General features: G+C 32.5%; 1 protein-coding gene across 3 annotated transcripts in view; it reads left to right on the forward strand.

Annotated features, from left to right (window-relative positions):
• Positions 1 to 4,637: 4,637 nt before the first annotated feature.
• LOC145726137 (uncharacterized) overlaps positions 4,638 to 23,503 on the forward strand; it is a 30,196-nt gene continuing 11,330 nt past the window's right edge. For all 3 annotated transcript variants that reach the window (XR_014177491.1, XR_014177492.1, XM_081975109.1), the window contains exon 1: positions 4,638 to 4,828. Coding sequence is in view for 1 of the 3 variants with exons in the window: in XM_081975109.1 (XP_081831235.1) it covers positions 4,765 to 4,828 (64 nt within the window). In the remaining 2 variants the exon portion in view is untranslated. The remainder of the gene's footprint in view (positions 4,829 to 23,503) is intronic.

Here is a 23,503-nt window from a genome sequence, read left to right on the forward strand (position 1 = left end):
CTCCATAGGCTTTCAAATAGTATTCCAAGCTTTGTCACTTTTAAATTGGCTTCTAGACATCTCAGTGCTGAAAATTCGAAGATTTATTAAAAATCCAGACTGTTTTTAGTGCTTTTTTTAGTTTCAAGACTATCTTTACAAAGCTTTTGACTTATCAGGCCTGAAAGCCAGTTTGTACACTGTCCATAGTCTTGAAGAATGTCATTTCAAGCTTTGTCACTATTAAGTGACTTGTACACTCATCAGTGCAAAAAAATGGTAGCATTTCCAAAAAATTCACACTGTTTTTAGTGCTTTAAAACTATTTTTAATAGTAAAAGTTAGGTTTCAGAGTCTTTAGTGATAAAAGTAAAAAAGTTTGCCACTCAATGCTACGATAATAGTCTTGAACATTAATTTTTAGAATTGATTAGTCTGAAAAATTAATTTGGACTGTTTGACCAGTTAATTGAATTCTGGGCTTATTTCAGTCTTGAAAATGGACTTTTGGAGTTTCTTTAGTATTAGTAAAGTCAGTTTTAGCTTTAAAAATCAACTTTCAGACTATTTTTAGTAGTCAAAAATGAGTTTTATGCGCAACAATCTTTGTCTTGAAGTTTTTAGACTATTCACTACAATTATTTTCAACTCGCACAAGTCTAGAATGTTCGGTTAGTCCAAAAATCCTAGTTTTTTTTTAATTAGGACAAAAATTCCTGAAAAAACGTTATTTTTTTTTATGGTCTACACTTAAAACTGGACCACCCTGTATAATTAATACGATAGGGCTTTTGTCGTGAAACACCAAATAGAAATTCAATACAAGGATTCAAGCATTTAAGTCTATAAAGTTTAAACGGTTTTTATATGACTTTAATGCAATTTATAGGATTATCCGATAAATCAATATAAGCAAAGACAATCTTATATTACATTTTTGTGTTAAAGAATAATATATTTGTGAAAATACATAAAAGAGGAAAAGTTGTAGAGAAATTTAGGTAAAACTTGCAATTGGGAAACAACAATTGTTTACCGCGTGCGTTCGTGGTATAAATTTCGTCTAACTTGAAACGTTCCTGAGATATTGAGCAAAAACGGCAAAAAACGAGAGTCAAATTTGACGTCCTCTAGCGGCTAAACTGGGCAACTTAGCCGTATCTGCTCAACGTCACGTGATAGCCCCGTTCATTAGCTTTCTTTTGTTATACGGTGGGTTTATACAGGATGTTTCAAATAAGCGAGTTATGGACGATTTTCTGGAAAATTGCACGGAAATTTACTCTAAATTAGGGATTTTTTGGGCTTACTATACTAACGGCGTCCATTTTGGATTTTGCTCAATCAAAGTCATTTTTGACAAATGACACTTTACGTCGTTTTCTGACTATTAACCTGAAGGTTTTTAGAGAGTTGAAGTAAATTTTGAAAATAAAAAAATTTCTGAAAAATCGGAAGGTATCACCCTAGAAATTTCTTGACAATTCTAGTTTTTAATTTTTCAAGGTCAAACAGTGCATGATACCGAAAAAGTGTATAGAAGGTAAAAGTTGCATCCAATCGAGGTGCATTTGTTTTAAAAATTTCAGACCGCTAACCTGAAACGATCCTGAGATATTGAGCAAAAACAGCAAAAAACGAGAGTCAAATTTGACGCCTTCTAGCGGTTAAACGCGGCAACTTAGCCATACCCGCTCAACGTCACGTGATAGCCCCATTCATTAGATTTTTTTTGTTATACGGTGTGTTTATACAGGGTGTTTCAAATAAGCGAGTTATGGACGATATTCTGGACAAGTGCACCAAAATTTCGCTCAAATTGGGAATTTCTGCTTTCGAAGGGGGTGGTCAACGTAAGGCGAGAGGAAAAACAATTGAATAACGATATAAACATTTTACATCAAGTAGACCCGGAATTTGACGTAAATTCCAAAAATCGAATAAAAAATTTGTCATCCCATTTGAAAAATTATAAGTTTGGTTTGTTGGGCAAATTTGGGACACCCTGTATACTGATGGATTATCGTAGAAGGGACACAGACGTTATTTTTCTTAAATTTTTACTTCAAACTCAGAAATTAACTAAATTCCGACTTCAAACTCGGAATTTAGTTGCAATGTTGTCAAACTGACAAATTCTACTATTTTGGTTCGAAGAGTGTTTTTGCAATGTTGACAATTCAACAAATTCTACTAATTAAGATGAAAGAGTGTTTGCAATGTTGCCAAACTGACTAATTTTACTAATTTGGTTTGAAGAGTATATGCAATGTTATCAAACTGACAAATTCTACAATTTTGGTTTAAAGAGTGTTTCCAATCTGTCCAAACTGACAAGTTCAACTAATTTCTTTGAAGTGTGTTTGCTTGCAATGTTACCAAATTAACAAACTCTCCTAATTAAGATCGATGACTGTTGGCAATGTTGCCTAGCTGACCAAATTTGGTAATTTGGTTCAAAAGTGTCCTTGCAATGTTGTCAAACTAACAAATTCTACAATTTTGGTTCGAAGAGTGTTTGTAATGTAATCAAACTGACAAGTCCGACTAATTTCTTTGAAGTGTGTTTGCAATGTAGCCAAAGTTAACAAATTTTACTAATTTGCTTCGAAGAATGTTTGCAATGTTGCCAAACTGAAAAATGTTGTCTAATTTGGTTTGAAAAAGCTTTTGCAATGTGACAATGTAAATTCTGAGTTCGAAGTCGGAATTTAACTAAATTCCGAGTTCGAAGTCGGGATTTAATCAAAATTTAACTAAATTCCGAGTTTGAAGTCGGAATTTAACTAAATTCCGAGTTCAAAGTCGGAGGGTAAGTAAATTTCGAGTTCAAAGTCAGAATTTAACTAAATTCAGAGTTCGAAATCGGAATTTAAGAAAAAAAAATGTTTGTGGCCCTTCTACGCTTTCGTAAACAAGTTACAAGAATGTTAAAAATTCAATGAATCACCCTGTAAACTTCTACATAGTATTGTCAATAACTCGGTTATTTTGATAATTACACGGTGGTTCAATATACCAATTTGTAGCCCTCGAAATTTTCTTTTGATCACCTTGTATAGCGTTTTTACCTAAAATGTCGAATAACTGAGTAATTTACTGTTAAAACTGAATTGTTTGTTGTAAAGTTTGAATTTGACAGTTTTCACTTTGACAGCCTATAACTGTGTTATTTTGACAGTTACAGGGTGGTTCAATATACCAATTTGTAGGCCTTTAAATTATCTTTTAACAACCCTGTATAGCGTTTTTACCTAAAACGTCGAAAAACTGAGTTATTTACTGATAAAACTGAATTGTTTGCTGTAAAAGTTGAATTTGACAGTTTTCACTTTGACAGCCAATAAGTGTGTTATTTTGACAGGGTGGTTCAATATACCAATCTGTAGCCTTTGAAATTTTCTTTTGACCACCTTGTATAGCGTTTTTACCTAAAATGTCGAATAACTTATTATTTACTGTAAAATCTGAGTTATTTGCTGTAAAGTTTGAATTTGACAGTTTTCACTTTGACAGCCCATAACTCTGTTATTTTTACAGTTACAGGGTGGTTCAATACACCAGTTTGTAGCCCTTTAAATTTTACCCTATACAGGGTGATTCCAAAGTTGGTGCTTTCCTTTCACCTGCGAATAGGGCTTCAAAAAATAAGGTTTTTTTTCCTTTGACGCTTTTTCGAAATATGAATAATACCGAAGATACAGAATGTCAAAGTTGTACTGAAAAAATAATAATTTAATGATTTTGGCCAAACCACTTGAAATAATTAAACAAAATTTTGTAGGTCAATAGCTACGTGGAAAGAAAATTTTCCAAGAAACAACAATTTTCTTGCGTTTACCAGTGGCGTGCGTATAATTTTTTTGAAAACATTTTCAAAAAAAAAAAATATTACCCTACTGGTTTTTTTCAAAATAAAATTTATTATTGAATTCCCTGTTCAATTCTAAAAATAAAACACCTTTTATTATTTTTTGCTACGACGCACCATTTCCCAGTAAAAAAATAAAAACCGTCTTAATGCGTGCCTAAAATTAAATGCTGTTTTAATTTAAAATGTCAAATTATTAAAAATTACTTCAAATGCGGCTGAAATCTTTTGTTTTGGTTTATGTCTGTTGAAAAGGAATAACCTGTAGTTAGTTAAAATTAAATTTAAGTTATTTTTTATTTTGTTTTTTTTTCAGTAAAACTTTGACACCCTGTATCTTCGTTATTGTTCATATTTCGAAAAACCGTCAAAGGAAAAAAAAAAACGTATTTTTTAAAGCCCTATTCGTAGGTGAAAGGAAAGCACCAACTTTGGAATCACCCTGTATAGTGCTTTATCGAATGGGGAATTATTGACATTTAAAACTGGACCACACTGTATATTTAAAAAAAAAAATATTTTGTTAATAAATGTTGTCTTGTTTAATGAAAAACAGTTGCACAACAGGTGTTATTAAATTCATAGAATATTTAACTACCCCTTCGTATAACGGTCGTCAGTCCTTATTTGAAAACCCTTTAGGGTCGCTCGGAGCTTTCAATCCCTTTCGTTGACAGTACTCGGTACTTGTACAGAAAATGGCTGAGAGAACCGGAGCTTTTTATCATAAATTCCTGGCTACATGCATGAACAATTTTTATCGGAAGCCTGGCGTAAATTTTAAAATAGCCACATTTTAGTCCTTGTTGTGGCGCTCGTGTTGAACGAACGTTTTGCGCTACTTTTCCCGAAATTTTGTCAAGTTTTCGTTATTTTTGTTAGTGATTTAGTGCGTACATTTAAGCAATGCAACAATGAGTAGGATTAATAATTTGCAGTTTGTTTGGGTTGCGCTGGTTTTTTGGATTGTTTCATATGGTGAGTAAACTGTTTTTGGAAAATTTCAAGTTAGAACTGTTAGAACTAAGCAGTTTGAAACACACTGTATTAAAAAACTGACCTTTTTTTAATACAGTGTGTTTCAAACTGCTTAGTTCTAACATATAGAGTACTTAGTAATCATGAGAAAAAGAGAATCGGTTAAATGGGGTGAAATTTTTTATTATGGCGGCAAAATCTAACTAACAAAAATGCCTAAAAAGGGCGCCTTTTTCAACTTTTAAAACTTATTAATAATAATAACGACAAAAGTACAGATTCTTTCACTGGGGACTGACCCCCTTTTTGAGCTTCCCTGTATGTAATTAAAGATTATTATATTTGATGTGGTTTAAAAAGTTGAATCCAAAAATTAGTACCAAAACCAAAATATTCCTAACCTTCAAATAGAAGAACTACAGCCAATTGTGGTGTTTTTTCTAATGGACCACCCGGTATATTTAACTATTTACGGAATGTGCTCAAAATTCTGCAAAAATTTTTAAAAAATAAAAATAAATTCGAAATTTCTTTTTTGACAAACCTTGTATATTGATAAAAAAAATTATAGAAAGGACCATTCATTAATTATAACTCTGGAATCATAGCCATAAACAAATGATGGTAGATTATAAGACATGTTTTACAATTTTACAATAAACTAAAATAAAATATTAAGAAATTTAAAAAAATAATAATTTTAAAATTTTGTGGTCATTTTTGGATTCTTTAAACTACATTAAATGGCTATTTCAGTTTTTCTAATTACATACAGGGAAGTGAGAAAAATGTACATTATAGAAAATAATGTTTTTAAAAGAAAGGGCATGGCCGGTTATTTACCGGTGAGGTAAAGTAAAATTGGAAAAGTAAACTTCACTGTGACAGGAAAATTTACCAGTAAATTTATGGGATATGACATTTACTTGAAATGTGATATATTTCGTGTCATGGACTAATTTAAAAAGTCATAAATCACTCCCCTTTTTATGAACCCCCTGTATACCGTAATAGCGACACTGACGGACTGTGAAACTTCCAGGAATGAGTTTAGCAGTTCTTTACGAACATTTTTGTGCTCCTTCAAATTTTCCGTGACTTTCCTCGTTTTTTAGTTATTTAGCAAAAACTGGTTTGATGCAACAAATTTGTAAATCAGTTGAAATTGTGGTTTAAAATTTGACTATCCTGTAACTCAGTTATTTTTGACAGTTTAAGAAGGTTTAACCACTCAAATTAACCGTCTTGAGTTCCTTTTTCTAGTGGTGTCGAGCAAAAAATCCTATCTGAAAAATTGCGTACAGGATGACCAAAAACAGCCAGTCACCATACTTTTCAAGCACACCCTGTATATTAGAAGCAAAAACGGTCCTGCAAACTTACGGTGTTTAGATAAGAAGTTTATTAGAAACATTTTTGATTCTCTGTAAATTTTTCGTAACTTTTACTGTTTCTGAGTTATTTCGAAAAAACTGGTTTGATGCAACAAATTTTCAAATCAGTTGAAATTGTGGTTTAAAATTTGAATACCCTGTAACTCAGTTATTATTGGGAGTTCAGAGTGGTTCAACCACTTAAAAGAACCGTTTTGAGCTCCTCTTTTCAGTGCTGTAAAGTAAAAAGTTCTATCCCAAAAATTGCGTACAGGGTAACAAAAGTACTCAACCACCACACTTTCCTTGCACACCCTGTATACTGGAAGCAAAAACGGTCCTGCAAACTTACAGTGTTAGGTTAAGGAGTTGATTAGAAACATTTTTGATGTAAAGCAATTTTTTTGTAACTTTTACTGTTATCGAGTTTTTTAGGAAAAACTGGTTTGGTGCAACACATTTTCAAATCAGTTGAAATGGTGGTCTGAAATTTGAACACGGTTTAAAGGTCAGGGATAAAATCGCTTGTAAAACCCACTTGGAGTAAGTAAATGATTGTTTTAAGCACATTTTTGGAATCCTTATTAAATTTCCTATCCGATAACCTAAAAAAACACTACAAGATTTGGTACAAGCAGGGAGAAAAGCGGTGTCAAAGTTTGAACTGCAAGGAACCCATTTTGAAAGGACAGTCAGTGATAAAATCGCCAATAAAACCCACTTGGAGTGAGAAAATTATTGTTTTAAGCACATTTTTGGAATCCTCATTAAATTTCCTATCCGATAACCTAAAAAAACACTACAAGATTTGGTACAATCAGGGAGAAAAGCGGTGTCAAAGTTTGAACTGCAAGGAACCCAGTTTGAAAGGACAGTCAGTGATAAAATCGCCTATAAAATCCACTTGGAGTGAGAAAATGATTGTTTTAAGCACATTTTTGAAATCCTCATTAAATGTCCTATCCGATAACCTAAAAAAACACTTCAAGATTTGGTACAATCAGGGAGAAAAGCGGTGTCAAAGTTTGAACTGCAAGGAACCCAGTTTGAAAGGACAGTCAGTGATAAAATCGCCTATAAAATCCACTTGGAATGAGAAAATGACTGTTTTCAGCACATTTTTGGAATCCTCATTAAATTTCCTATCCGATAACCTGAGAAACACTACAAAATTTGGTACAGTCAGGGAGAAAAGCGGTGTCAAAGTTTGAACTGCAATGAACCCAGTTTGAAAGGACAGTCAGTGGTAAAATCGCCTATAAAATCCACTTGGAGTGAGAAAATGATTGTTTTAAGCAATTTTTGGAATCCTCATTAAATTTCCTATCCGATAACCTAAAAAAACTCTACAAGATTTGGTACAATCAGGGAGAAAAGCGGTGTCAAAATTTGAACTGCAAGCAACCCAGTTTGAAAGGACAGTCGGTGATGAAATCGCCTATAAAACCCACTTGGAGTAAGAAAATGAATGTTTTAAGCACATTTTTGGAATCCTCATTAAATTTCCTATCCGATAACCTAAAAAAACACTACAAGATTTGGTACAATCAGGGAGAAAAGCGGTGTCAAAGTTTGAACTGCAAGGAACCCAGTTTGAAAGGACAGTCAGTGATAAAATCGCCTATAAAATCCACTTGGAGTGAGAAAATGATTGTTTTAAGCACATTTTTGGAATCCTCATTAAATTTCCTATCCGATAACCTAAAAAAACACTACAAAATTTGGTACAGTCAGGGAGAAAAGCGGTGTCAAAATTTGAACTGCAAGGAACCCAGTTTGAAAGGACAGTCAGTGATAAAATCGCCCATAAAATCCACTTGGAATGAGAAAATGACTGTTTTCAGCACATTTTTGGAATCCTCATTAAATTTCCTATCCGATAACCTGAGAAACACTACAAAATTTGGTACAGTCAGGGAGAAAAGCGGTGTCAAAGTTTGAACTGCAATGAACCCAGTTTGAAAGGACAGTCAGTGATAAAATCGCCTATAAAACCCACTTGTAGTGAGAAAATGATTGTTTTAAGCACATTTTTGGAATCTTCATTAAATTTCCTATCTGATAACCTGAGAAACACTACAAAATTTGGTACAGTCAGGGAGAAAAGCGGTGTTAAAGTTTGAACTGCAAGGAACCCATTTTGAAAGGACAGTCAGTGATAAAATCGCCTATAAAATCCACTTGGAGTGAGAAAATGATTGTTTTAAGCACATTTTTGGAATCCTCATTAAATTTCCTATCCGATAACCTAAAAAAACACTACAAGATTTGGTACAATCAGGGAGAAAAGCGGTGTCAAAGTTTGAACTGCAAGGAACCCAGTTTGAAAGGACAGTCAGTGATAAAATCGCCTATAAAACCCACTTGGATTGAGAAAATGACTATTTTAAGCAATAAAACGTTATTTAATCATTTAACTATTATTGCAGCTCCTATTTTTACCCTGAAATACGAATTTGAGACACTCTGTATACTACAAATACAGTTTTCTTTCAGGTTCCGGCTAGTTAAGCATAGTTTAGAGACCTTTTACTTATCATTTTGCTTTATTCTTCGGTACTTTACTACAAATTATTATGTTTATTTGCAGTGAAAATCAAAACGTTTTTTAATTTATAAATTACCAACATAACATTATTTCGTATTCAACGAAATAAAGAGAAAAAATAGACTGATAAAGACAAGCTCAAAACAATTTTGTAATCTGCCTAATTTCTTCTACAAGATAATTTTGTAATAAAAAAAAGTAAAATTTTAGAAAAGGAGGAAATATTGACCAACAGAAAAGACTGTTTCAACACCTGTCAAAATTCACGTCACGTGACTTGTAAAATGTAGTTTAAAATCGTGGAAAATTTGGTGAATTAAATTTAGACAATTGCAAAAATGCAAGTTGTAAAAACCTGACTGTGATAATCCAATTGACTTGCCAAAAAGCTTGCAACACTGCAAAGGCCAGTTGACACATGTCAAAACAGTCACGTGACCATAAAAATAGTTTAAAGCGTGAAAATTTCCTAAATTAACTTTGGAGAGTTGTAATAGCTGAATTTGTAAAATACTTGTCACGTGAGTTTGATAACGCAATTTTCAGCTTGACACCTGTCAAAAACACTCACGTGACTTTTAAAATTTAATTTTAACGATGAAAATTTGCTAAATTATAATATTTAGAGAGTGGTTGTAAGAGACGCGTCACGCAATTTTGATAATGCAATTTTAGTTGACACCTGTCAAAACAGTCACGTGACCATAAAAAACAATTGAAAGCGTAAAAAAAAAAAAAAAATTATTAGAGTTGTAATATCTAAAATTGCAAAATACACGTCACGTGACGTTGATAATGGAAGGTTGGTTGCCTTCCAAAAATTGAAAATTTCACTTTTTAATGGTAAATAGTTGACCCCACCCTACTCGTTTCGGTTAGGTGATTTACTATATTAACGGAACCATCTGTTGCTGGTGGAACCAAAATAGTCTAGACGCGTTTTACTCACATAACCGTTGTACGAAAAGTAAAAAAAAAACTGAAAATGTTAGTTTATTAGTCTTCATTAACTCTTCATAGAAATAAAGAAACGCAAAAAAAGCGTAATTCCGTAGTAACGGATTTGAGGTACCGCATTTTATTCAGACGAAGATGGTACCGCGGTACCAACCAAGGGGGGGCACGTGCCACCGGATGTCAGCACACGCGTGCTTCCGCCGAGGCCATTCTTCACTTTAATTGATCATTATCTTTTCGGAAATTGCACTTTCCTGTCCTGTACAAAGTTGTAAAAGTGTAACTTCCAAGTTAAAAGGGCACAAGTTTATCATTTCTGTTTTGTTTACCTAAAAATGTATGATTATAGATTATTTACCAAACTAGATTATTAAATTTTAATTTATTACACTGATACTATTTACTATTACACTAAAGTACGAAAATTGCTGGAAAATTTGCAGTCATTCTAGCTAATTTTCAAAGCCAAAACGTTGAAAAACAGTCAAATTTCATGGAAATTGACTTACTAGACTATTTGCTCTCATTATAGTTAATTTTCAAGGCCAAGACGTTGAAAAACAGTCAAATTTCTTGAAAGTTTACTTTCTGGACTAATTGCACTCATTCTAATTAATTTTCAATGCCAAAACGTTGAGAAACAATCAAATTTTATGAAAATTAACTTTCTAAACTATTTGCACTCATTCTAGTCAATTTTTAAGTCCAAAATATTAAAAAACAGTCAAATTTGATGAAAATTGACTATGTAGACTATTTGCACTCATTCTAGTTAATTTTCAAGACCAAAACCTTGAAAAATAGTAAAATTTAATGAAAATTGACTTACTAGACCATTTGCAGACATTCTAGTTCATTTTCAAGGTCAAAACGTTGAAAAACCTGTCAAATTTAATGAAAATTGACTTTCTGGACTATTTGCACTCATTCTAGTTAATTTTTTAGGCCAAAACATTGAAAAACAGTCAAATTTCATGAAAATTGACTATGTAGACTATTTGCACTCATTCTAGTTAATTTTCAAGGCCAAAACGTTGAAAAACAGTCAAGTTTTATAAAAATTTACTTTCTGGACTATTTGCACTCATTCTAGTTAATTTTCAATGCCAAAACGTTGAAAAACAATCAAATTTCATGGAAATTGACTTTCTGGACTATTTGCACTTATTCTAGTTAATTTTCAATGCCAAAACGTTGAAAAACAATCAAATTTCATGGAAATTGACTTTCTGGACTATTTGCACTCATTCTAGTTAATTTTCAATGCCAAAACGTTGAAAAACAGTCAAATTTCATGAAAATTGACTTTTTGGGCTATTTGCACTTACTCCAGTTAATTTTCAATGCCAAAACGTTGAAAAACAATCAAATTTCATGGAAATTTACTTTCTGGACTATTTGCACTCATTCTAGCTAATTTTCAATGCCGAAACGTTGAAAAACAGTCAAATTTCATGAAAGATGAGACTTTTTGGGCTATTTGCACTTACTCCAGTTAATTTTCATGGTCAAAACGTTGAAAAACAGTGAAATTTCATGAAAATTGACTTTCTGGACTATTTGCACTCATTCTAGCTAATTGTCAAAGCCAAAACGTTGAAAAACAGTCAAGTTTTATAAAAATTTACTTTCTGGACTATTTGCACTCATTCTAGTTAATTTTCAATGCCAAAACGTTGAAAAACAATCAAATTTCATGGAAATTGACTTTCTGGACTATTTGCACTTATTCTAGTTAATTTTCAATGCCAAAACGTTGAAAAACAATCAAATTTCATGGAAATTGACTTTCTGGACTATTTGCACTTATTCTAGTTAATTTTCAATGCCAAAACGTTGAAAAACAATCAAATTTCATGGAAATTGACTTTCTGGACTATTTGCACTCATTCTAGTTAATTTTCAATGCCAAAACGTTGAAAAACAGTCAAATTTCATGAAAATTGACTTTTTGGGCTATTTGCACTTACTCCAGTTAATTTTCAATGCCAAAACGTTGAAAAACAATAAAATTTCATGGAAATTTACTTTCTGGACTATTTGCACTCATTCTAGCTAATTTTCAATGCCGAAACGTTGAAAAACAGTCAAATTTCATGAAAGATGAGACTTTTTGGGCTATTTGCACTTACTCCAGTTAATTTTCATGGTCAAAACGTTGAAAAACAGTGAAATTTCATGAAAATTGACTTTCTGGACTATTTGCACTCATTCTAGCTAATTGTCAAAGCCAAAACGTTGAAAAACAGTCAAGTTTTATAAAAATTTACTTTCTGGACTATTTGCACTCATTCTAGTTAATTTTCAATGCCAAAACGTTGAAAAACAATCAAATTTCATGGAAATTGACTTTCTGGACTATTTGCACTTATTCTCGTTAATTTTCAATGCCAAAACGTTGAAAAACAATCAAATTTCATGGAAATTGACTTTCTGGACTATTTGCACTCATTCTAGTTAATTTTCAATGCCAAAACGTTGAAAAACAGTCAAATTTCATGAAAATTTACTTTTTGGGCTATTTGCACTTACTCCAGTTAATTTTCAATGCCAAAACGTTGAAAAACAATCAAATTTCATGGAAATTTACTTTCTGGACTATTTGCACTCATTCTAGCTAATTTTCAATGCCGAAACGTTGAAAAACAGTCAAATTTCATGAAAGATGAGACTTTTTGGGCTATTTGCACTTACTCCAGTTAATTTTCATGGTCAAAACGTTGAAAAACAGTGAAATTTCATGAAAATTGACTTTCTGGACTATTTGCACTCATTCTAGCTAATTGTCAAAGCCAAAACGTTGAAAAACAGTCAAGTTTTATAAAAATTTACTTTCTGGACTATTTGCACTCATTCTAGTTAATTTTCAATGCCAAAACGTTGAAAAACAATCAAATTTCATGGAAATTGACTTTCTGGACTATTTGCACTTATTCTAGTTAATTTTCAATGCCAAAACGTTGAAAAACAATCAAATTTCATGGAAATTGACTTTCTGGACTATTTGCACTCATTCTAGTTAATTTTCAATGCCAAAACGTTGAAAAACAGTCAAATTTCATGAAAATTTACTTTTTGGGCTATTTGCACTTACTCCAGTTAATTTTCAATGCCAAAACGTTGAAAAACAATCAAATTTCATGGAAATTTACTTTCTGGACTATTTGCACTCATTCTAGCTAATTTTCAATGCCGAAACGTTGAAAAACAGTCAAATTTCATGAAAATTGACTTTTTGGGCTATTTGCACTTACTCCAGTTAATTTTCAATGTCAAAACGTTGAACAGTAGCCAAATTTATGAAAATTGACTTTCTGGACTATAATCATATACAGTCACTTTTTCCAAAAAATTGTCCTTAACTTGCTTATTTGACAGTTGTCGACCAAAAGTGATTGAAATTAAAAAATAGCTCAGATCGTAAGCTTTCCAAAAATATGCCCATTTAAGTTAATCGGTGGCACCGTTTGGCCACTAGAGGGCATCAAAGTCAAGCTTCACAAACCTTCAAAGTGATTTTACCACTTTAACCTAAAAGAACTCAATTATTTGAACAGTTACGTCAAAAGGTCACTAAAGGTAAAATATAGTCCAGACCAAAGGCTTTTCAACGGTGTATTCAAAAAAGGTCATTAATGTGGTAGTTTGACCGCTAGAGGGCGTCAAAGTCAAGCTTTTTGACAAACTTGTTTTTAACCACCGTTTTAACAAGGATTAAAAACTGAATTAAATTTTTCCGCGACAAACGGTTGGATATTTAATATTCCCAGCAAAAATGCAAAGCGTGTTCCTGCTAATGTTACCAGAATCAACGTCAGACAGGGCATATGGTACCGTATATCCGGTCAGAGAAGGGTAATTTCCGGTGGAAAGCACGTACTGGTCAATGTCTTCGTTCTGATTTAACATAATTATTATTAATGGCTCCGTCTATTGAATTACAGCTTGTAAATATTACAATCATTATTGTGTTAACTGGTTAACTTTCAAACCAAAAATTTGTTTCTTTTTTCGAAGGCGCCAAATTATTTACCCATGAGCAGTGTTGCCAACTCAAAATATTGAATGACGGTAGAATAATCAGTCAAAAAACGGTTATTATACAGGGTGTCTTTTAATAGTCGTCAAAAATTTTAATCACTGTTGCTATAAAAACCGTACCTCAAAAATACAAATTTTTCATTTTTTTTTAATAATTGTTTTTTAAGTTTTGACATTAGTGACAGATATCACGTGGTTTTAAAAGATAATTTAGCTAGGCAGTCACATGACCATTGTCAAAAATCATAAATCTCAAAAACTCTCTTTATAGTATATCGAATACTGCAAGAAAACGTTTCTAAACCCTGATTTTTGCAACTTTAGAGCATGGTTTGACAATTTTGACGTAAGTGACAGTAGTCACGTGATTGTAGAACACTATTTAGCTAGACGGTCACGTGATAATTGTCAAAATAACTGTCATAATTTTCAGAAACACGTTTTATATCAAATACTGCAAGAAAACGTTTCTAAATCCTGATTTTTGCAACTTTAGAGCATGGTTTGACAATTTTGACGTAAGTGACAGTAGTCACGTGATTGTAGAACACTATTTAGCTAGACGGTCACGTGATAATTGTCAAAATAACTGTCATAATTTTCAGAAACGCGTTTTATATCAAATACTGCAAGAAAACGTTTCTAAATCCTTATTTTTGCAACTTTAGAGCATGGTTTGACAGTTTTGACCTTAGTGGCAGTTGTCACGTGATTTCAGAAGATTATTTAGCTAGACTATGAAGTGACAATTGTCAAAATAACCGTGATAAATATCAGAAACACGTTTTATATCAAATACTGCAAGAAAACGTTTCTAAACCATGATGTTTGCAACTTTAGAGCACAGTTTGACAGTTTTAACGTTAGTGACAGTTGTCAAGTGATTGTAGAACACTATTTAGCTAGAGGGTCACGTGATAATTGTCAAAGTAACTGTCATAATTATCAGAAACGCGTTTTATATCAAATACTGCAAGAAAACGTTTCTAAACACTGATTTTTGCAACTTTAGAGCATTGTTTGATAATTTTGACGTTAGTGACAGTTGTCACGTTATTGTAGAACACTATTTAGCTAGACGGCCACGTGACAATTGTCAAAATAACTGTCATAAATCTCAAAAACACGTTTTATATTAAGTACTGCAAGAAAACCTTTCTAATCCATGATTTTTGCAACTTTAGAGTATGGTTCGTCAGTTTTGACGTTAGTGGCACTTGTCACGTGATTTCAGAAGACTATTTAGCTAGACTATGAAGTGACAATTGTCAAAATAATCGTCATAAATCTCAAAACCCCATTTTATATCAAATACTGCAAGAAAACGTTTCTAAACCATGATTTTTGCAACTTTAGAGTATGGTTCGTCAGTTTTGACGTTAGTGGCACTTGTCACGTGATTTCAGAAGACTATTTAGCTAGACTATGAAGTGACAATTGTCAAAATAATCGTCATAAATCTCAAAACCCCATTTTATATCAAATACTGCAAGAAAACGTTTCTAAACCATGATTTTTGCAACTTTAGAGCACAGTTTCACAGTTTTAACGTTAGTGACAGTTGTCAAGTGATCGTAGAACACTATTTAGTTAGACAGTCACGTGATAATTGTCAAAATAACTGTCATAAATCTCAGAAACACGTTTTATATCAAATACTGCAAGAAAACGTTTCTAAACACTGATTTTTGCAACTTTAGAGCATTGTTTGACAATTTTGACGTTAGTGACAGTTGTCACGTTATTGTAGAACACTATTTAGCTAGACGGCCACGTGACAATTGTCAAAATAACTGTCATAAATCTCAAAAACCCCGTTTTATGTCAAATACTGCAAGAAAAACGTTTCTTCACGTTGTCACGTGATTTCAGAAGACTATTTAGCTAGACTAAAACTAAAATAACTACTAAATTCCAGAAAATCGTCTTGTTTCGAAAACTGTGTTAAAATGTAATTCTTGCAAATTCTAGTAAAATTTTGACAATTCTGACAATAGTGACAGACATCACGTTGGTTTAGGGAATAATTTGGAGTAAGAATATGACTTTTTTAAGCGCATTTTTAGAATCTTTATTAAATTTCATATTTAATAAGCTGAAAAAGTATATAAAAAGTTTCACAACCGACATAATGGCAATAACGTAATTAAAAAGGGTAGAAGAACTACAAAAACGGTAGATATACAATTTTAACGGTAAAAATGGCAACATTGCCCACGACTGGAAAAAATCGTGTTTTGGAGCAATTTATCTTACATAAAAACATGTCTACAACAAGTTCAGTATCTCACAGAAGTTGTAATTGATATTGTAGGTCATTGTGCATCACAAACACAATTTAAATGCCTGCTTATCATATCGAGTTGCACTTACTGGAATGGAACAACTGTTTGTCTGCTTTATTTCAGTATCTTTTTACACTCTAATAACAGGGAATATTAATAACGGTTTAGATTAGTTTACAAAACAGCAAAATTATCAAATTTACCATATCAACTGTATTGCATGTCAGTAGTATTTTTATTGTGACTAATATAAATTGTTTATACCATTTTAAGTACATTTTTCTTCACACAAAACATCCACCTCATTGACAAAAATTTTATTCCATATTTACTATTAATTTTAGGTTATTAAAGCTATTTCGAGTATTTTTCTACTTTTTTTGCAACTCTGCGTGTTTTTGAGATATTTAACAAAAAGTAGTTCCAAATTAGCATATTTCGCTTATTTTTTGGTCTACGAGAACCACCAATCACTCAAAATGTAGTACTATACAGAGTGTGTATACAAAAATCAAGATTTTTGAGACACTATGCACCTATAATTTGCCTAATAAGTTGATGCAATCGTTTGCAAAGTTAATTCAAGCGACATTTTTTACTTTATTTTAACGTTGTCTAATTTCCTAAAAATAGGTTAGGTTTCAGTACAACGTTTCTTGAACGTAAGTTGTGTTTATTGGAAATTTTTTTTTGCTAGTTTTAAGAAACTGCAATATTGAACCATACAAGACATGAAGGTAATGAGAAAAAGGGCTCAAATGCAATAAGCAAAAATTCAGTATACCTTATTGTATAGTATACACAGCAAGATTTGGTGGTGTAAGCAGTAAAAAGCCTTAGACAAGTCTAATAAAGAAAATCGAAACTTTTTTTTTACATTTTGTTAATAACCCATTAGTGGGTTCATTATAGCCTCTAAATATTTTAGAAAACAGCAAAAGGAGAGTTATTATTACTACTATTTAGTGGATTGCTCCAATTTTCTGCAATAACTGATAGTCGATCATTCAATCAATGAGTTTTTACCGTTAAATCACAATAACAACGATGACAAAATCGAACAGAAATATGCAGTGACGATGCCAGAAACCCACTTTCTGGAATCAAACCAAACCGTGCAGTATAATCTTGTTGTTGTCATAACAGTAAAAAGGTTTATAATATAGTTATTTTAGTTGTTGACGTTATAAACACTATTTTTCATTGTTTAAAATATTCCCAAACTATTTGCTAACTTTCAACAGGAGCATTTTCCAAACATGCAGGTTGGAGGAATGCCCCATATATCGTCCAATTGAGGTTTTAATTCTCCTAATAAACACCGTCATCCATATAAATTTGTCTCTAAACCTGGTCATTGTGTGTTATTTAACGTTTCGTAATTGAATAACAAGACCCGCATATTTTTGAACCTTTTAACTTAGATTTTGTCAGCTAAACTACGTACAGAGTGAACCCATTTGTACTACACAAGCATTTAGGCTTACTAACGTTGTGTACAAGGTGATTTGTTCTTCATAGTTTAATTTAACAAAGAACCTAATTGTAGTGATGGGTAAATTACCGGTAAAGTAAATATTTTACTTTACCAGATTTGACCAGTAAATTACTGGTAAATTACAAATAGTGGTGTTTCTGACAAATGTTGACACTGCTTTTCTCCGTGACTGTACCAAATTTTGTAGTGTTTTTTCATGTTATTGGATAGGAAATTTAGTGAGGATTCCAAAAATATGCTTAAAATAGTCATTTTCTCACTCCAAGTGGGTTTTATAGACTATTTTCTCCCTGACTGTCCTTTCCAACTGTGTTCCTTGCAGTTCAAACTTTGACACTGCTTTTCTCCGTGACTGTACCAAATTTTGTAATGTTTTTTTAGGTTATCAGATAGGAAATTTAATGAGGATTCCAAAAATGTGCTTAAAACCGTCATTTTCTCACTCCAAGTGGGTTTTATAGGCGATTTTGTTCCTTACTGTCCTTTCAAACTGTGTTCCTTGCAGTTCAAACTCTGACACCGCTTTTCTCCCTGACTGTACCAAATTTTGTAGTGTTTTTTCAGGTTATTGTATAGGAAATTTAGTGAGGATTCCAAAAATTTGCTTAAAACAGTCATTTTCTCACTCCAAGTGGGTTTTATAGGCGATTTTGTTCCTTACTGTCCTTTCAAACTGTGTTCCTTGCAGTTCAAACTTTGACACCGCTTTTTTCCCTGACTGTACCAAATGTTGTAGTGTTTTTTCAGGTTATCGGATAGGAAATTTAATGAGGATTCCAAAAATGTGCCTAAAACAGTCATTTTCTCACTCCAAGTGGGTTTATAGACGATTTTGTTCCTGACTGTCCTTTCAAACTGTATTCCTTGCAGTTCAAATTTTGACACTGCTTTTCTCCCTGACTGTACCAAATTTTGTAGTGTTTTTTCAGGTTATTGGATAGGAAATTTAGTGAGGATTCCAAAAATGTGCCTAAAACAGTCATTTTCTCACTCCAAGTGGGTTTTATAGGCGATTTTGTTCCTTACTGTCCTTTCAAACTGTATTCCTTGCAGTTCAAACTCTGACACCGCTTTTCTCCCTGACTGTACCAAATTTTGTAGTGTTTTTTCAGGTTATTGTATAGGAAATTTAGTGAGGATTCCAAAAATGTGCCTAAAACAGTCATTTTCTCACTCCAAGTGGGTTTTATAGGCGATTTTGTTCCTTACTGTCCTTTCAAACTGTATTCCTTGCAGTTCAAACTCTGACACCGCTTTTCTCCCTGACTGTACCAAATTTTGTAGTGTTTTTTCAGGTTATTGTATAGGAAATTTAGTGAGGATTCCAAAAATGTGCCTAAAACAGTCATTTTCTCACTCCAAGTGGGTTTTATAGGCGATTTTGTTCCTTACTGTCCTTTCAAACTGTATTCCTTGCAGTTCAAACTCTGACACCGCTTTTCTCCCTGACTCTACCAAATTTTGTAGTGTTTTTTCAGGTTATTGTATAGGAAATTTAGTGAGGATTCCAAAAATGTGCCTAAAACAGTCATTTTCTCACTCCAAGTGGGTTTTATAGGCGATTTTGTTCCTTACTGTCCTTTCAAACTGTATTCCTTGCAGTTCAAACTCTGACACCGCTTTTCTCCCTGACTGTACCAAATTTTGTAGTGTTTTTTCAGGTTATTGTATAGGAAATTTAGTGAGGATTCCAAAAATGTGCCTAAAACAGTCATTTTCTCACTCCAAGTGGGTTTTATAGGCGATTTTGTTCCTTACTGTCCTTTCAAACTGTATTCCTTGCAGTTCAAACTCTGACACCGCTTTTCTCCCTGACTGTACCAAATTTTGTAGTGTTTTTTCAGGTTATTGTATAGGAAATTTAGTGAGGATTCCAAAAATTTGCTTAAAACAGTCATTTTCTCACTCCAAGTGGGTTTTATAGGCGATTTTGTTCCTTACTGTCCTTTCAAACTGTGTTCCTTGCAGTTCAAACTTTGACACCGCTTTTTTCCCTGACTGTACCAAATGTTGTAGTGTTTTTTTCAGGTTATCGGATAGGAAATTTAATGAGGATTCCAAAAATGTGCCTAAAACAGTCATTTTCTCACTCCAAGTGGGTTTTATAGGCGATTTTGTTCCTTACTGTCCTTTCAAACTGTGTTCCTTGCAGTTCAAACTCTGACACCGCTTTTCTCCCTGACTGTACCAAATTTTGTAGTGTTTTTTCAGGTTATTGGATAGGAAATTTAGTGAGGATTCCAAAAATGTGCCTAAAACAGTCATTTTCTCACTCCAAGTGGGTTTTATAGGCGATTTTGTTCCTTACTGTCCTTTCAAACTGTGTTCCTTGCAGTTCAAACTCTGACACCGCTTTTCTCCCTGACTGTACCAAATTTTGTAGTGTTTTTTCAGGTTATCGGATAGGAAATTTAATGAGGATTCCAAAAATGTGCTTAAAACGCTAATTTTCTCACTCCAAGTTGGTTTTATAGACGATTTTGTTCCTGACTGTCCTTTCAAACTGTATTCCTTGCAGTTTGCAGTTCAAACTTTGACACTGCTTTTCTCCCTGACTGTACCAAATTTTGTAATGTTTTTTTAGGTTATCAGATAGGAACAACTACTTAACTTGACACCGTAAGTTTGCAAGACCGTTTTTGCTTCCAGTATACGGGGTGTGCATGAAAAATATGGTGACTGACTGTTTTTGGTCACCCTGTACGCAATTTTTCCGATAGGATTTTTTGCTCAACACCACTCGAAAAAGGGGCTCAAGACGGTTAATTTGAGTGGTTTAACCTCCTTGATCTCCCAAAAATAACCGAGTTACAGAGGGTGCTCAAATTTTAAACCATAATTTCAACTGATTTGAAAATTTGTCGCATCAAATCAGTTTTTGCTAAATAACTTAGAAACGGTGAAAGTTACGAAAAATTTACAGGAGACCAAAAATGTTTCTAATCAACTCTTTAACCCAACACCGTAAGTTTGCAGGACCGTTTTTACTTCCAGCATTTTCCAGTATACAGGGTGTGCATGAACAGTATAGTGACTGACTAATGACATGTTAAAAATGACAATTTTGACATAATCTTCTTAATCAAAATATTTTATTTCTTAAAGTTTGACACGTAACGTTTTCAACTATTTCCATTTAGGTACAGTTATTCTGATAACTTTTGACTACAAATCTTGCTGCAAAATGGTAAATTAAGTAAATTTTTATGAAATTTTATTATTTTTCAACGTTTTTATCTTGATAATAGACTAGAATAACTGCAATTGGTCCAGTAAGTCAATTCTCATTAAATTTGACTATTTTTCGACGTTCTGACATCGAAAATTGACTAGAATGCCTGCAAATTGTCCAGTAAGTCAATTTTCATAAAATTTGACTATTTTTCAACGTTTTGACCTCGAAAATTGACTGCAATGCCTGCAAATAGTCCTGTAAGTCAATTTTCATGAAAATTAACGGTTTTTCAACAGTTTGATCTCGAAACTTGACTAGAATGCCTGCAAATGGTCCAGTAAGTAAACTTTCATAAAATTTGACTGTTTTTCAACGTTTTGATCTTGAAAATAGACTAGAATAACTGCAATTGATCCAGTAAGTCAATTTTTGTGAAATTTAACTGTTTTTCAATAGTTTGACATTGGAAATTGACTACAATGCCTGTAAATAGTCCTGTAAGTCAATTTTCATGAAGTTTAACTGTTTTTAATCGTTTTTACCTTGAAAATACTAGAATAACTGCAGTTGGTCCAGTAAGTCAATTTTCATGAAATTTAACTGTTTTTCAACAGTTTGACATTGGAAATTGACTAAAATGTCTGCAACTGGTCCATCAAATAAACTTTCATAAAAATTGACTATTTTTCAAAGTTTTGACCTCGAAAATTGAGTGCAATGCCTGCAAATGGTCCTGTAAGTCAATTTTCATGAAATTTAACACTGTTTTTCAACAGTTTGACATTGGAAATTGACTAAAATGTCTGCAACTGGTCCATCAAATAAACTTTCATAAAAATTGACTATTTTTCAAAGTTTTGACCTCGAAAATTGAGTGCAATGCCTGCAAATGGTCCTGTAAGTCAATTTTCATGAAATTTAACACTGTTTTTCAACAGTTTGACATTGGAAATTGACTACAATGTCTGCAAATGGTCCAGTAAGTCAACTTTCATAAAATTTGACTATTTTTCAACGTTTTGACCTCGAAAATTGACTAGAATGCCTGCAAATGGTCCTGTAAGTCAATTTTCATAAAATTTAACTGTTTTTCAACGTTTTGATCTTGAAATCAGATTAGAATAACTGCAATTGGTCCAGTAAGTCAATTTTCATGAAATTGAACTGTTTGTCTACAGCATGACATTGGAAATTGACTGCAAATGGTCCATTACGTAATTTTTCAAGAATTTTGAATATTTTTCAACGTTTTGACGTCGAAAAATTGACTAGAATGTCTGAAAATGGTCCGGTAGTCAATTTTCCTGAAATTTAACTGTTTTTCAACAGTTTGACATTGGAAATTGACTAAAATGTCTGCAAATGGTCCATCAAGTAAACTTTCATAAAAATGGACTATTTTTCAACGTTTTGACCTCGAAAATTGACTACAATGCCTGCAAATGGTCCTGTAAGTCAATTTTCATAAAATTTAACTGTTTTTCAACGTTTTGATCTTGAAAATAGATTAGAATAACTGCAATTGGTCCAGTAAGTCAATTTTCATGAAATTGAACTGTTTGTCTACAGCTTGACATTGGAAATTGATTGCAAATGGTCCAGTAATTAAACTTTCATAAAATTTGACTATTTTTCAACGTTTTGACCTCGAAAATTGACTACAATGCCTGCAAATGGCCCTGTAAGTCAATTTTTATGAAGTTTGACTGTTTTTTAACGTTTTGATCTTGAAAATAGACTAGAATAACTGCAATTGGTCTAGTAAGTCAATTTTCATTAAATTTAACTGTTTTCAACAGTTTGACATTGGAAATTGACTGCAAATGGTCCGTTAAGTAATTTTTCAAGAATTTTGACTATTTTTCAACGTTTTGACATCGAAAAATTGACTAGAATGTCTGAAAATGGTCCTGTAAGTCAATTTTCATAAAATTTAACTGTTTTTCAACAGTTTGACATTAGAAATTGACTAGAATGACATAATGAAATGAAATGAAATTGACTGGATTCAAAATACTGGTAAAACTAACCCTCTAAGCATAACATATAGACTAACTGGAACAAATAAAATAAATCGTTTGATGTTGGATAATAAGTTCGTTAAAATTAACCGTTCAATGGCAACCAGCTAATAAATCTAGGTAAATATTAGGATTTTACCGCATGTTGAGTTATTTTTGGCAGTGAATCGAATCAAAATTTTTGCTACTCGACGAAATATTCCAAAAATAAAATACCGAACGGTTATGGAACACTTGGAATGATGCCATAGCGTAAAATTTGCCAATCCAGCTGATTATTAACTAATACTAACATTTTCATAAATCTTCCTTATTAATCTTGGAAAAACTACCTTGATTCAATACTACTTTAACTAAAACATGTAAAAATGGCCTTTAACGGTTTTGTTATGCAATTTCTACGTTAGGGGTATTAATATTCAGTTTTATACAGTTCAGTGGTTTACTAACCACTAAACTGTGTCAAATTTGGCAGTTAAATTTGACAAAAATTATGTCAAGAAGAACGAATTTACTTTGAAACAAAACAGACAGTTACTTACGTGTAAAACCCACTTGGAGTAAGAAAATTATTGTTTTAAGCACACTTTTGGAATCCTCATTAAATTTCCTATCCAGTAACATAAAAAAACACTACAAAATTTGGTACAGTCAGGGGGAAAAGCAGTGTCCAAATTTGAACTGCCAGAAACACAGTATTTGTAATTTACTGGTAATTTACCGGTCAAATTTTCCTGGTCAATCAGGAATTCTGACAATACCAACTTTTTACTAAAA

Source organism: Ips typographus, linkage group LG3 (assembly GCF_016097725.1).
Source record: "Ips typographus isolate SLU linkage group LG3, UJ_Ityp_2.0, whole genome shotgun sequence".
Taxonomy (NCBI): Eukaryota; Metazoa; Arthropoda; class Insecta; order Coleoptera; family Curculionidae; genus Ips; species Ips typographus.